Source organism: Crinia signifera, chromosome 19 (assembly GCF_055691185.1).
Source record: "Crinia signifera chromosome 19, ASM5569118v1, whole genome shotgun sequence".
NCBI classification, from domain to species: domain Eukaryota; kingdom Metazoa; phylum Chordata; class Amphibia; order Anura; family Myobatrachidae; genus Crinia; species Crinia signifera.
Window position 1 is genome coordinate 134044599 of NC_139226.1, and position 16458 is coordinate 134061056.

Consider the following 16458-nt stretch of genomic DNA (forward strand, 5'->3'; position numbering starts at 1 on the left):
CCTTTCTCCGAATCTGAAGGGGACACTGAGCGCCCTCCCGGCACTGGTCTTCTGGTAAGGGAGGGGTTTTTACAGGTCGCATGTGGCCAGGTTGTGTTGCATGCGATGGTCTGTATGTAAGTTCTTTTGACTTATTTTTGTTTCGGTGTCTTGTTTTCATTCTCTCTCTCTCTCTGTCAGAGGTTTCCTGGTCTCTTTTCTCCTCTCGGGCACAGTAACTAAGACTGGAGTCTGAGGGGGGGATAGAGGGGGAGGAGCCACACCACACTTCAAGTTCTTAAAGTGCCAACTCCTCCATAACACCACACTATCCCCAGCGTAGTACTTCAGTGTCCCCTTCAGATTCGGAGAAAGGGAATTATCGGTGAGTACCAAATTCCTATTATCTCCACCTGTGGATCTTTTTTAAAATGTGTCCGTCGGTAATGAGTGCACCTGTCGGGTGAGCTGGAAAACGTGAATTGTGCGGGGTCCTGAGGACCGAGTTTGAGAACCACTCATTTTAGATGGATTGTACAAAGTGCCCACCAGAGCCATTATTCCTGCTGAAAATACGGGTGTGTCACTTGTGATTCCAGTCATTGGCTCAGTACCCTAGGTCTACAAGTATTAAGTCGACAGTTGCTATGTCAACACAAGCATTAGGTTGGCATGAAAAAGGTCGACATGTTGTTTTTTTTTAAGGTGGTTTTTCATATTTTATTATATCCTCACTCTACGCCCACTTGGATAGTAGTGTGTCGAGCGTATCGAGCCCGATCCGCGGCAAGCAAAGCGGTACACTTTTATGTTCTCTATGTCGACTTAACATACATGAAACTCATGTCGACCGAATGCATGTCCACCTATTTCATGTGTAGACCTAAGTTGTGTCGGCCTTTTGACCCATACCCACCCTAGTTTGGTACTTATGTGACCATCTTGGCATTCTGTTCTTCAGTATAACACATTGGGCAGTAATTAATTGCCTTTTACCAGCATTTCCACTCACAATCCCCGGGGGTGGTGAGCTGAAATGTGCTAATTGCTGGGATAATCCTCACAATAATGAGCGCATTATGCACAAAAACATAGATAAATGGTATACCGGTTCTCGATCTGCCATCGCTTTACACCGGGCATGATATACCGTTATGATATAACAGTTGAATACCACCCTTCATTTTTTTTCAAATCCATGTTTTCTGGTGATTTCTCTCCTCTTTAGGGTGGACAGTAATAAGGATAAGAAAGTCAGTGCACAGGAAATGCAGCGCTGGATCATGGAGAAGACTGAGGAGCATTTCCAGGAAGCCTTTAAGGAGAATAAACTTCACTTCCGAGCTGTGGATCCAGATGGCGATGGTAAAATAATTAGTCTGTGTCCGAGTACATATGTACGAATTGCATTTACTTGTTTCAACAGTTTGGCAATCTGACTAATTCATGACAGTAGAAATGTATATATACTGTATTTAAAGCAGTACATTTTAAATTTAACTACGTTTATTTTATATATTGAAATGTCGGAACGAGCCTTATGTAAGAATAAGAAGGTTATTCAAGCCCATTCATTTATAAATGGTTGTGCCACTTTAGATACTCCTCTATTTTCATTTGTATCTCCAGGGCTAAAGGCTTATGGCTACAGTCTGGTGTGTACTGTGTTTCTCCATTACAGATTCACTTGATGCCAAGTAGGGATTTAGGGGTAGATTTATTAAGATCGGTGAAGTGATAAATTGTCTTTTTTTATCACCGGCCAATCAGCTCCTGCCTGTCATTTTTCAAACCAAACCTGTAACTTCACAGGTAGGAGCTGATTGGCCGGTGATAAAAACCAGACACTTTATCACTTCACCGAGCGTAATAAATCTGCCCCTTAGTTATTTGTTTCTAATGCTAGCTACTCACCGAAGTGGCGGGCTATCGTTCTGATAGTTCTGTATACACACTAAAACGATGTTGATGAAGGACAGAACCATCATGGTCCCTCCTTCATTAGCATTCTGCAGGACAATATCAATAGCCTCAGGTTTGATGTGCAGCACCTCAATCTCAAATACGTTGCTTGCGACTGCGGCAGCAAGCTGATCAGCCATACATATAGAGCGATGAACTGAATTACTGCTCCAGATGTATAACCTGCATCCCTGTTTGAACACGTTGTCTGGGCAAATGTACTAAGCCTTGAATAAATTACCAGCCAATCGGCTCCTATCTTTTTCAAACACTGCTTGTAACATGGTAGGCCTCCTTGGACATGGACTTGGCTCTCCGCATCTGTTAACCAGACTAGGGATACACCTGCAGATTCTCTGTTTGTCTTGGTGGATTCTCATAAGCGGTCTGGCCGGGTTCTTAACAAACCTTGGCCAGGTGGCTCCGTTTGACAGCTGTACAGTTGGAGGAAAAATGGTCATGCTCTACAAGCAGTCTCCTAGATAAATGCACCACATATAATCTGTTGATGTTTTTCTGACTGCAAAGGGCTCTGTTACATCTTTCTGGCGTGTTCTTCTCACTGTAGGACACGTGTCCTGGGATGAGTACAAGATCAAGTTCCTGGCGAGCAAGGGCTTCAATGAAAAGGAGGTTGCTGAAAAGGTGAAGAACAATGAGGAGCTTAAGATTGATGAAGAAAGTAAGTTTTATTTATTTGTAAATCCAGCCCTCCTTTATAGTCTGCTTTCATTTTTGTTTTGTTTATGTAGAAATTTTAGATTATTGTGGTTTATTTCATCTTTTTAAAATGTGTATCATTAAATGCAGCACATCTTTGTATTGTTAAATCCCTTTTTCTATTTCATCCGCTGGAGACATGTGAGTATGCTGGGGTATAGATGTGTGAAGCCTAGCACATAGTCAAATAATTTAACCATGTATCCTCCTCTTCCGTACCCCACTTGATCTCCATTTTATTTCCGCTGGAGCTTGGGTGCAGCTTGCAATAGTTTTTATGCAGCCTGCATGCAATGAGGGATCCTCTGAAGGGACTCGCCACAACTAGTGAGGTCTGTGTCCTGGCTCCCTGGGTGCAGTGTCCACAGTCACTGGATCTGAATGGTAGTGGTATGATCTGGGTCATCGGAGGACAGATTGGCAATGACGTGCTTGGCTCCCATCCTAGTTTGTCCAGATGTCAATGGCCATTACATGCAAGCTTAGAGATGTGGCAGAATGATGGGTGCTACTCGCTGGGTGGTCTCCCTCACTTATAGGATGCCCTTTGGAGTTTCCTTTGGAAGCGGATAACCTGTGTATTAGCCTGGAAAGAGGATTCTATCCTCCATTCCCTCTACAGTAGGTTTCTTCATACAGACGCTACTGCAGCAGAGCCTCATTGCTGGGACACTGTTTCTGGCCTCCACTTCTCTGCTATGAAGTGGGAGGTGTGTTATTGTTCTGCGGGCTGTATGTACTTGTCACACTTTGCAGGATGCCGGTTTTACGAGGTAGTCAGCCAAGGACCTTTTAAAGGTACTACAATAAAAACTGTTAGCAATGATAGTGGTTTTATTTTAGCTGGCAGCTTTGTCCTGGCTGTCAGTGTCCTGGCAGCTTTGTCCTGGCTGTAGGTCATTCTCTGCATATCCTATATCAGCTACAAGTGCACTTATCTCATTTGCTGCCATTTTTTTGGATGTTTATATTCGTGACTTGGGGCAGTACGGATGGTGTAATGGTTAACATTACTGCCTCACAGCGCTAAGGTCATGGGTTCTATCCCCACCATGTGTTATATATACGGGGCAGTACGGATGGTGTAATGGTTAGCATTACTGCCTCACAGCACTGAGGTCATGGGTTCTATCCCCACCATGTATTATATATACAGGGCAGTACGGATGGTGTAATGGTTAGCATTACTGCCTCACAGCACTGAGGTCATGGGTTCTATCCCCACCATGTGTTATATATACGGGGCAGTACGGACGGTGTAATGGTTAGCATTACTGCCTCACAGCGCTAAGGTCATGGGTTCTATTCCCACCATGTGTTATATATACGGGGCAGTACGGATGGTGTAATGGTTAGCATTACTGCCTTACAGCACTGAGGTCATGGGTTCTATCCTCACCATGTGTTATATATACGGGGCAGTACGGATAGTGTAATAGTTAGCATTACTGCCTCACATCACTGAGGTCATGGGTTCTATCCCCACCATGTGTTATATATACGGGGCAGTACGGACGGTGTAATGGTTACATTACTGACTCACAGCACTGAGGTCATGGGTTCTATCCCCACCATGTGTTATATATACGGGGCTGTGCGGATGGTGTAATGGTTATAGCATTACTGCCTCACAGCGTTGAGGTCATGGGTTCTATCCCCACCATGTGTTATATATACGGGGCAGTGCGGATGGTGTAATGGTTACATTACTGCCTCACAGCACTGAGGTCATGGGTTCTATCCTCACCATGTGTTATATATACGGGGCAGTACGGATAGTGTAATGGTTAGCATTACTGCCTCACATCACTGAGGTCATGGGTTCTATCCCCACCATGTGTTATATATACGGGGCAGTACGGACGGTGTAATAGTTAGTATTACTGCCTCACAGCGCTGAGGTCATGGGTTCTATCCCCACCATGTGTTTTATATACGGGGCAGTACGGATGGTGTAATGGTTAGCATTACTGCCTTACAGCGCTGAGGTCATGGGTTCTATCCCCACCATGTGTTATATATACGGGGCAGTGCGGATGGTGTAATGGTTAGCTCATGGCTCTAACTGTGCAGAGCTTGTAAATTCTCCCTGTACTTGCGTGGGTTTCCTCCGGGTACTCCGGCTTCTTCTCGCAATCCCAAAAATATACTGATAGGCTAACTGACTCCCCAAAAAATTAACCCTAGAATGCCCTAGAAGCTCCACTGGGGCAAGGACTGATGTGAATGTTCAAATGTTCTCTTTAAAGCGCTGCGGAATATGTGTGCGCTATATAAGAAACTAGTAAATAAATAAAAATAACTATAAAAAAAAAAGTGTTCCCTACCCTGTCCGCCATAACAGGAGTTATTCAGACTTGATCGCATATATGAGGTATATGCTACCCCATCATCCCTCCCCGTGCAAACTTCCGAATTGTCTGATACCGGATATATTGTATAGTAATAGTAGAGGAGGGATCATATCTATCTGTATGTTTGTTGTTTATGAAACACAAAAGCAAAGCGATGGATTAAAACGTGCCCAGGAGATCAGTCATTCCTGTTGTATGTTTTGAATGGCCGTTTGCACAGTGTAATTGTTGCCAAGTAGGTTTTGCACACAGTCGGATTGGGGGCAGATTACGGCACAAAATGATCAAATCTGACTACATTTGAAAACCTTTGTAGACCGCCTTAAAATGTTCCCCATCATTTGCATGTGTTCATATTAACATCACAGCGCCATTGGTTTATAGCACTTCGTTTGTACGTCGCCTGGACCAAGAGATGACACAAAATTTCTGGGTGAATAATGTCAAATTGTAAAGTATAGTTGGTACTTGTGAGTTATCCGGGCTGCCGATTTTGTCCTTAAGTTTAGTTAACTTAAGGACACCCGACCCAAATCGGGGGCATCGCGTCGGTCGTGGCCGTTATAAGGGACCGCGACGCGATGCCCGCGATTTCCCATAGACAGTAATGTTAAAAGACGCGATGGACCCGATTTCCCATAGACAGTAATGTTAAAAGACGCGATGGACCCGATTTCCCATAGACAGTAATGTTAAAAGACACGATGGACCCGATTTCCCATAGACAGTAATGTTAAAAGACACGATGGACCCGATTTCCCATAGACAGTAATGTTAAAAGACGCCATGGACCCGATTTCCCATAGACAGCAATGTTAAAATAAAATGACAATGTGAAATTGGCCAATATGGCCATTTCACATTGGATATGTTTAAAAAACAAAAAGGTTTCATGGCCCCCCACCACCGTTAACGCCACCCCGCTTTTGAGACCAACCCGAAGCGTGGGGAGCGCAGCGAGCCCGCGAGGGGCGGCGGTACGCGTCCTCCGACCTTTTCATACCCCTACTATCCACGTCGGCGTGGAGTGAGAATAGAATAGTGTGGCGAGCGCAGCGAGCCACTGAGGCCCGAAGCGTGGCGAGCGCACGCGGATACCTTCACAGGTATCCGCATCCCCTTGCGGGCTTCACAGGTGTCCGCGTCCCCTCGCGGGGCTCGCCACGCTTCGGGCTCGGTGGCTCGCTGCGCTCGCCACACTATTCTATTCTCACTCCACGCCCTAGTGGATAGTAGGGGTATGAAAAGGTCGGAGGACGCGTACCGCCGCCCCTCGCGGGCTCGCTGCGCTCGCCACGCTTCGGGTTGGTCTCAATAGCGGGGTGGCGTTAACGGTGGTGGGGGGCCATGAAACCTTTTTTTTTTAAAACATATCCAATGTGAAATGGCCATATTGGCCAATTTCACATTGTCATTTTATTTTAACATTGCGTTCTATGGGAAATCGGGTCCATCGCGTCTTTTAACATTACTGTCTATGGGAAATCGCGGGCATCGCGTCGCGGCCCCTTATAACGGCCACGACCGACGCGATGCCCACGATTTCGGGCGCGATGAAAAAATCGGCAGCCCGGATAACTCACAAGTACCGTATAGTTCCTGCATTATGAATGTTTTGATGGAAAAATATATTATGGCTTAGGTGTAAATTGTTTCTCCCCCTGAATTATACCCTCAGCACCCATATCAGATCCATGTCAAGACTCTTATTTATGTTTTTTACCTCCTGCAGCACAGGAAGTTTTGGATAATCTCAAAGACCGCTGGTTCCAAGCCGACAACCCACCTGCTGACCAGCTTCTGAATGAAGAGGAATTCCTGTCTTTCCTGCACCCAGAGCACAGTCGAGGAATGCTCAAATTCATGGTGAAAGAGATTATCCGCGATCTAGGTGAGAGTATGAATGAAGCGGCAGAAAAGTCTCTTTTGTTGTTTACCAATAACATTCTGCAACCTCTAGCGTCTGTGTGGTTTGTCTCACTGCATATTCCCACCCTCTGACTGCAACACAGACCTAACATGTGGTCACTTCTAAGGAAGTGTTACTCTATGCAGAGGTGTGCAGATTGTATCATGCACTATATAACCAGATGATACAAAACAAACTGGCTGCCGTGGTACCCTGGTGTGTCACGAGTTGGTGGTCCAGGAACAAATGGCTACTCCTATAGGTAGGAAAACTGCTCATAAAATATGTGGAGAAGCAGAAGTGAAACGATGTCCACCACCACATAACGGATCTCGGTGATGACTGGTAAGCACAATATATTCATCAAGTTATTTCTGCTGAATTTCTCAATAGGAAACGTTCAGCCTAGTGGTGACAAAAATGCTGACGGTAGCTGGAATTCAAGAAGGTTTGGGTAAAGTTAACATAAGGTGTTAGAGAGGTCGCATGCTAAGGGTTAAATGTTTCTTGTGATGCATTTACAAAGCTGCTAAGTATTGACCAGTTCAAAAATATATAACCACTATTCTAGTTATTGAATGGAACACCCAAAGCTATCTGTATAAACATGGTTACTCCTGTGAATAAAAAATGACTATATACAGGTTGAGTATCCTGTATCCGTACATGCCTTATCCGAATTATTCCAAAAACCGTGGTTTTTGGAATCATTCAATTAATTATTTTTTTTTAACCCCCCTAACCCTCTTTTCATACTTACCAAGTCCCCTGGCGTCCACAGCAGGCCTCCGGCATCTTCTCCAGGGTCTCCAGCGGTCCCTGGAATGCATTGCGCAAGTGTGCGCGCGATCCGGTGACGTCACCGGCGCTCGCGCACACTCGCGCAATGTATTCCTGGGACCGCTGGAGACCCAGAGAAGATGCCGGAGGCCTGCTGTGGACGCCGAGGGACCACCGGACACCATCAGGGGGACAGGTAAATATGCCTAAAATTTTTTTTCCAAAAACCGAAAAATTCCCCTATCCGGAATGCTCGTGGTCCCGAGCATTTCGAATAGGGGATACTCAACCTGTGTGTGTGTGTGTATGTATGTATTATATATATATATATATATATAAAATATATATATATCTCTATCCACTATTCTAGTAATTGGGTGGAACACCCAAAGCTATCTATATAAACATGGTTACTCTTGTGAATTAAAAATGACTATCAAATAAATAAATATATCTATCTATCTATCTATCTATATATAGCTCTATCTAACAACGTGTACCTGCGTTTCTTCCTGCTGAGAGTGCCGCTCCATCCCCACCAAGTATATGTATATATATATATATATATATATATATATATATATATAATTACACACACACAAAATCTCTAAAATTGTGCTAGTAAAGAGTACAGTGGTCACTGATAACACTTGATCCCCTACTAGTGGGCCCTCTTAACTTTAACTCTACCACCAGTGTTATAGCACCCTATTATAATAATTTCTGTCTTTCCACACTTTAAATAGACATCGATGAACTTCACATGTATAACACATTTATTAACATTTCTGTCAAACAAATGAAAGCGGTTGTCTCAACAGTTCTTTGTAATAGGAGTGAGTTTCTCAATTCACAGAAGAAAGCACGTACCCGACGCGTTTCGTCTCAGTGAGACTTCATCAGGGGTGTAGTTATTATATAAATCTCTTGAATCCTCTACTGGTGATTTATAGATCAAGGTGAATATATTTCCTTAGTCAACCAAGGTTGAAAATGTATAACTGGTTGTCCTCTGCTGTTAAGTGCTGCGGAATATTCTGGCTCTGTGTATGTACATGTAAATGTATTGGTATGGTTTTCCACTCTTATGGTTTGCAGAATATTTGTGAGCACTTAATATAAGTGTTACTTCTAATCTTTTAGTTCTTATTTGTATGTTGTATATGCTCTAAGCCTGGTTTGTCAGTAGGTTGTCGGTTAAACGAACTCTAATATGTGTATTGTAGGCAGTTTAGGCATATAGGTCGAACATTGTTGGTCGACACAGGAAGAATATCAACATGCACTAAATTGACACGGAAGTGGTTTACATATGGAAAGATCAACAGACATTTTTGATGTCTGTCGACATGGACATGGTCACCATGCTTCGGCTTTACCGTTCCCAATTGTAGTCCACTTGGATTGTAAAATATGAAGTTATCTGAAAGAAAAAAAATTGTAAAATCTCATGTTGACATTTTCACGCGTCGACCATTGCCGACAGCCTATTGCTTGTGTCGACCAACTGCATGTTGACCTCTTCACCAAGTCAACCTTTTACCTGTCGACCAATAGTGCTTGACCTGTTTACTGTCCACCTAGACACCGTGGACCTAACAACCGGAACCATTTTCAGTTAGCCATGAAGATTAGCCCACAGCTATCTGCCGGTGCGGCCCGATTCATCTAGCTGCAGGAACACCGCACTGGTTACTGGAGGCTGGATTTTTTTCTCGTAGGCCCTTTAACAGGCAGGGAAACCCATTGATTCTGGATGAGCACCTGGGGAAAAGGCTGTTGGGGGTAGCACAGAAAGAAGAAAAACCATAGAAATGAATGGTAGAAACCAAGTCCTAGACATCCAAAAGGAATTGTGTTGATTTAAGCTTATCCTGTCTTTCACACAGACCAAGACGGAGATAAAAAGCTGACCCTGTCTGAGTTCATTTCTCTTCCCATGGGCACCGTGGAGAACAAGCAGGCTCAGGAGATTGATGATGAATGGGTCCGTGACAGGAAAAAAGAATTTGAAGAAGTTATCGATTCCAACCATGATGGAATTGTCACTATGGATGAGCTGGAGGTCAGTAATTATTATCCTTTATTATTTTGGCGCCATCAGTGTGTTCTTAATGAAACCTTAAAACAACAAAACTAATACCAATGCCCGCATTATGGTGTGTACACACGGTCGACATGCTGTGCGATGCGAGTCCCGATGTGATCTGATCGCATCGGGACTCGCATCGCACGGCATGAAGAGGAGAGGACCATACGATACCTGTCACTAGGTGCCGGGCAGGGGCACAGATGGCAGGGTGCTGCGACACCCGGGGCCACGGCACAGCAACAGCTTCCCCCAGCCCCCCCATGCATGCATTAGAGGCCACACACCCCGCCCTCCTCTATATGGCGGACTTCCGGGTCACTGCGCATCAGCCCTGCAGCCCTAGGAGAAGCCCCTCCGGCCGCTGGAGCTATGTGCGTATGTAAGGCACAAAGACTATATAGTGCAGATCTGCACTATATAGTCTTGCCTGCCCTCACTATGTCGCTGCCAATTTGCGCTCACACGGGAGCGCGCATCAGCAGCGCATCGGGCTCGCAAGCCCTAAAAAGTACACAATCGGCATGCGATATGGCTTTCGATGTTCACTATATCGGCAACATCGGAAGCCATATATGGAAGCCATATCTGGAAATATTTATGTCAAGACTTATGGTGTGTACACACGGTGCGTGTGTACACACCATAAGTCTCAACATAAATATTTCCAGTGTTTGCTTTTATTGATCAAAGAAAATATTGAATATTTTTTATTTGTTTTTGGATTTACTGGTACCAGGTCTCTTTAGAGAGAGAAACTGATTTTTTTTTCGAATTTTTCTCAGTATTTTATTTCTGGAAAAGGAAAACGCAATTAAAATTTCTAGATACCTTATATGTGTACACCCCTCCCCCGGCCTTTGCCCCCCTCTCTTCCAAAGCAGCAAAAAGACAGACGCTGTGAAAAGGTTTCAGAATAAAGTCTGCACTTAAATTATAATTTTATTTATTTCTTGGGATGCCAGAATGTGACACACAGGTGTCTATTTAGTTGTTAATAATGCCTGACTGGGTTTAGCCATGTAAAAGGGCTAAAGCTGAACAACAATTGAGTTTCTTCATTGGACGCCATCTAGTGGAGGTCATGGTGATGAAACAATTGAATTTCCTATCATAAAATCTACATGAGTATAACTGAACAATCAATATAAAAATGTTAAGCGCTAGGGGGATATGGCCCCTTTCAGATGCTGTCTAGATTGGGGTACTTAATCCCCAGTAGTAAAAAAACAGAGGAAAATGGGTAATTAGCCAGCGCTCGAAACTGGGTGTTCCGTTACAAAGACTCAAAATAGCCAATCGCGACAACGTAGAAATAAATTTATTTTAAAAAAGTAGACAGAAAAAAAATAAAATTTACAGTCAATAAAATACACATAGATTATACAGACCGGACGGTGATTAATAAGAATCCACTAGTTAGGAAATCCTAATTATTGTGCTTTATTGTAACAGGCTCTTTGCCTCCATAATTTTATAATGTTAGTAGGTAGTTGGTCAGTGGTCAATAGTTTCTCTGTCCCCGACAATGTTTGTGTGTGTGTTCCACGATAACTCTTGAACTGTTTAAATAATGGTCTTCAAACTTTGCACACTACCTTATCATCTTAAGGGACGATGTATGTTTGAAGTTGGTTTACTGGGAGAAGCCCTTAAGGGTGCTGTCATAAGTGTCCATGCTATTTATATCCCACTTTGGGGCAGTGGAAGGTGATAACGCACCAGCCCGTCTGCCATGTCATTTTTCAAACACAGCTGATTGGCTGGTGCGCTATTGACCTTTATTCCTGCTTAATTATCACTTTTCCAGGCGTAATACATCTACCCCTCTGCATCTAACACCTGCGCAGAGGGCAGACAGGGTGATGTAGTTGAGGAGAAGTCAGGACAATATTAGAGGTCCTATACAAAGCTCCATACCCTGTGTTCCCCTACTGTATATACACAAATCACATGCAAAGACTGCAGCATTATGGAACCTTCTTGCTGAAATTACTTGAGGCCCAATATAAGCCTGTAAACTTATTATAGAGTGCTAATATGATTGCACCACCTAGATGTATTTTAATAATCTGGACAGTCATTGATTTCTCATTTGTTACACTCAGCTTTGCTTTTAAAGTGGATTCCTTGCACACGGTGGATGTGGCAACTTTGTTCCTTGAGGCAATATTCAGTCTATGAATAAAGAGGAGAATTTGGGGCAGCACGGATGGTGTAGTGGTTAGCATTACTGCCTCACAGCACTGAGGTCATGGGTTCTATCCCCACCATGTGTTATATATACGGGGCAGTACGGACGGTGTAATGGTTAGCATTACTGCCTCACAGCGCTGAGGTCATGGGTTCTATCCCCACCATGTGTTATATATACAGGGCAGTACGGATGGTGTAATGGTTAGTATTACTGCCTCATAGCACTGAGGTCATGGGTTCTATTCCCATCATGTGTTATATATATGGGGCAGTACGGATGGTGTAATGATTATAGCATTACTGCCTCACAGCACTGAGGTCATGGGTTCTATCCTCACCATGTGTTATATATACGGGGCAGTACGGATGGTGTAATGGTTATAGCATTACTGCCTCACAGCACTGAGGTCATGGGTTCTATCCCCACCATGTGTTATATATACGGGGCAGTACGATTGGTGTAATGGTTATAGCATTACTGCCTCACAGCACTGAGGTCATGGGTTCTATCCCCACCATGTGTTATATATACGGGGCAGTACGGATGGTGTAATGGTTAGCATTACTGCCTCACAGCGCTGAGGTCATGGGTTCTATTCCCACCATGTGTTATATATACGGGGCAGTACGGACGGTGTAATGGTTACATTACTGCCTCACAGCACTGAGGTCATGGGTTCTATCCCCACCATGTGTTATATATACGGGGCAGTACGGACGGTGTAATGGTTAGCATTACTGCCTCACAGCACTGAGGTCATGGGTTCTATCCCCACCATGTGTTATATATACGGGGCAGTACGGATGGTGTAATGGTTACATTACTGCCTCACAGCACTGAGGTCATGGGTTCAATTCCCACCATGGCCCTAACTGTGCAGAGTTTGTATATTCTCCCTGTGCTTGTGTGGGTTTCCTCCGGGTATTCCGGTTTCCTCCCACAATCCAAAAATATACTGGTAGGTTGGTAGGTTGATGTGAATGGGCAAATATTCTCTCTGTGTGCGCTATATAAGAAACTGCTAATAAATAAATAATAATAATTCCGTTTGCTGTGGGCTGTACCACACAGCTTCATGTTCCAATGCGATTTCATTTGTGGCCTGTGGCGATCACTTACAATAAGAATGAGTTCTGCTGGCATCTTCCAGCAGCGGCAGAAGAATTCTGCCTTGAATGCACATTGGGGCTCGTCGCAGCTTTCTCATGGGTCACTCATTGGGGCACGTTACCTGGCAGATGGACCCACACATTAAAGCTCATTGAATGAAATGACTAATGAGTGTTCAGAAGCCAGGGGTACTTCTACTGTACTGTATGTAGGAGATTGGTTTCATATAACTAATCCGCACATTATTATTGGTGTGTTTGGTTGTTTCTGTGTTTCCTTCTACAAGCCACTAACTTGTCCTGTGTGTCCCCAGGAGTACATGGACCCGATGAATGATTACAATGCCCTGAATGAAGCGAAACAGATGATCGCAGTGGCAGATGAAAACCAGGACCATCACTTGGGGTTAGACGAGATCCTGAAATATAGCGAGTATTTCACCGGCAGCAAACTGATGGACTACGCTCGGAACGTTCACGAGGAATTCTGACCCTCCCGTGTATTCTGTTCATCCAGACAAACCTTTCCACCCCTTACCAGAGGAGGTTTTGTGCTCATGGCGAAGAGACTTGTAGTTTAATGTGAGGATCTACACCAGTTTTGCTGCTACTATGCCCCTGTATTCTTAGTGTGCGGTAAAGTGTAAGGTATAGAACCCTTTCACCCAATACATACATTCATTCATACTTACATTCATTCATACTTACATTCATTCATTCATACTTACATTCATTCATTCATACTTACATTCATTCATTCATACTTACATTCATTCATTCATACTTACATTCATTCATTCATACTTACATTCATTCATACTTACATTCATTCATTCTTACATTCTTTCATTCATACTTACATTCATTCATACTTACATTCATTCATTCATTCATACTTACATTCATTCATTCATTCATACTTACATTCATTCATTCATACTTACATTCATTCATTCATTCATACTTACATTCATTCATTCTTACATTCTTTCATTCATACTTTCATTCATTCATACACATACATACACACATACATTCATTCCTACACACACACAGAGACACACGCGCGCGCACACACCCTTCATGGCAAAGTTTGCACATAAGTTTGCGTATTAATATTTGGTTACTCATCCGCCCAGCATAAATCTGCACCAACTGGTGATAAAAAAAATTATTTAAAAAAAATGATATATATTTTATAATATATTTGGATATAGTTTATAATGAGTTGTCTGCATAAAATCTATTAATCCATACATTTGGTTGTTTAGCAGAAAGTTAGTCATGCAGCGTGCGTATTAATACTTTATTAGTTACACCTTTCGGGACAAGTCACCCCAACATCCGGAAACTTGTGTGCCCATGATCTATCTTCTGCAGATCTAACCCCACAATTACCGAAATAAGATTTGCTAAAATATAGGTTAGTGATAGCAACAGTCCAAATACTGGATTGACTCGTGTGTACCAGAGAAGAGGGGTTCAGTTCATAAACTGGGGATCCCCTCTGGATTTGAGTAATACTCCTTAATTAACATAATAGACTGTGCCTGAATCTGCTATAACCCGCAGCAACCAATTGGTGTCTTTTTATTTTTTGGTACTTGTTTCCTAGCACGGCGCGACCGATTTTAATTGTATTGACCGCGGCCGCAAAAATCTAGTCCATCGCATGGCAACCAAATCGCATGCGATTTTTACATTGGAATCCATGTAAATGGTCCCTGAGACCCAATTTTACATTGATTTCAATGTAAAAAGCCCCAAACCCCCCCATTTTAATAGCAAACCCCCCTGATGGGTGAAATGGCCCTCCATTGTTAACGCCACCCCACTATTGACGCCAACCCAAAGCGTGGCGAGCGCAGCAGTACGCGTCCTCCGACCTTTTCATACCCCCACTATCCACGTCGGCGTGGAGTTGATTTTATATAGTGTGGTGAGCGGACGCGGATAACTTCACAGGTATACGCGTCCCCTCGCGGGGCTCGCCGCGCTGCGCTCGCCACACTATATAAAGTAAACTCCACTCCGACGTGGATAGTGGGGGTATGAAAAGGTCGGAGGACGGGTACCGCTGCCACTCCCCACACTTCAGGTTGCCGTCAATAGTGGGGTGGCATTAACAATGGGGGGGCATTAACCATAATTGATACCCATGAGGGGGCATATACAATGAGAAATTGGCCATATTGGCCCTTTTCACATTGTTCCCTATGTAAAATCGCGTTGATCGCATCGCATGCCATTACAATGGCATGCGATCAACCCGATTTTAACTTTGTTCTCTATGGGAAAATCGTGTTGATCGTGTCGGTCGCGTCGATTTTCTCTTTACCGGCAATTAAAGCTGGTAATTGACAGAAAATCGCGTCCATCGCATGCTAGAAAAGTGACTTTCGGAAAATGGCTGCCCCCATACGAAAGACAGTTTTTTAAAACTTGTTTTCCTATGGGGCAGCCATTTTCTGAAAGACGCTTTTTTTTCATAAGTGCTTCCCCGACCATACTTCACTGCCGGGATCCACAACGAAGGTACCGGCTGCACGGCGGGTGTCGACACACGCGCCGCGTGGGGGGGTGTCGACACATGCGTGGGGGGCGACACGTGGCGGGGGGTGGCTCCAGTGCTGCGAATATTTAATGAGTGCTCATTAAATATTCGCTGCTCTGAATTTAGGACCCAGCTCATTGGCTGGGTCCTAAATACCGTTTCAGACCCGATTTTGATGCAAAAATACTGGGTCTGAAACGGGTAGGACCCTCCATTTTAACCGTTTTGCAAAATCGGCTTTTGTAAAACGGTTAAAGGGTCCTGCACCTTTCAGACCGCACAGATTACCGTTTTAAAACGGTAAAAAAACGGCAATATGCCGTTTACAAAGTGCGGTCTGAAAGGGGCATAACTTAAGGCATGCGATCAACCCCGATGGGTGCCGTGCTAGGAAACAAGTACCTATTTTTTTATATGTATTTTTTTTTTTTTTCTATTATAACCTGTTAAATTTATTAAAAGAACGCAACGTCCAAGTAATACAGATCACAGCTCATATCTGCACATGGCGCCGTTTTATATTTTAAATGAGTTCACCATATTCTCTGGTAAACAGAAATGCATTTTAAAATGTGAAAATAAATCCACCTTTTTTCTTAGTTTTATTCTACGTTAATGTCAATAGGAGGAAAAAGTTGATTACGTCCATGGTGTCTTACAAAATGTGCATCAGGTTTTTTTTTTCTGATATTTGTAACCAGAAACTCTCCAGAGGAAAAACTTGTGTTTTTACACGTTGTGATTCCCGGTTCTCACTTGCTTACTTCCTGAAAGTAGTCCAGATGTAGAGTATAGACAGTGCCTG

General features: G+C 43.6%; 1 protein-coding gene across 2 annotated transcripts in view; it reads left to right on the forward strand.

The window, feature by feature from the left end:
- SDF4 (stromal cell derived factor 4) overlaps positions 1 to 16252 on the forward strand; it is a 29957-nt gene extending 13705 nt beyond the window's left edge. For both annotated transcript variants that reach the window (XM_083163417.1, XM_083163418.1), the window contains exons 3-7: positions 1208 to 1344; positions 2510 to 2623; positions 6748 to 6906; positions 9594 to 9769; positions 13414 to 16252. In XM_083163417.1, coding sequence (XP_083019543.1) covers positions 1208 to 1344; positions 2510 to 2623; positions 6748 to 6906; positions 9594 to 9769; positions 13414 to 13590 — 763 coding nt within the window. In that variant the 3' untranslated portion in view covers positions 13591 to 16252. The remainder of the gene's footprint in view (positions 1 to 1207; positions 1345 to 2509; positions 2624 to 6747; positions 6907 to 9593; positions 9770 to 13413) is intronic.
- The last annotated feature ends 206 nt before the right edge of the window (positions 16253 to 16458 follow it).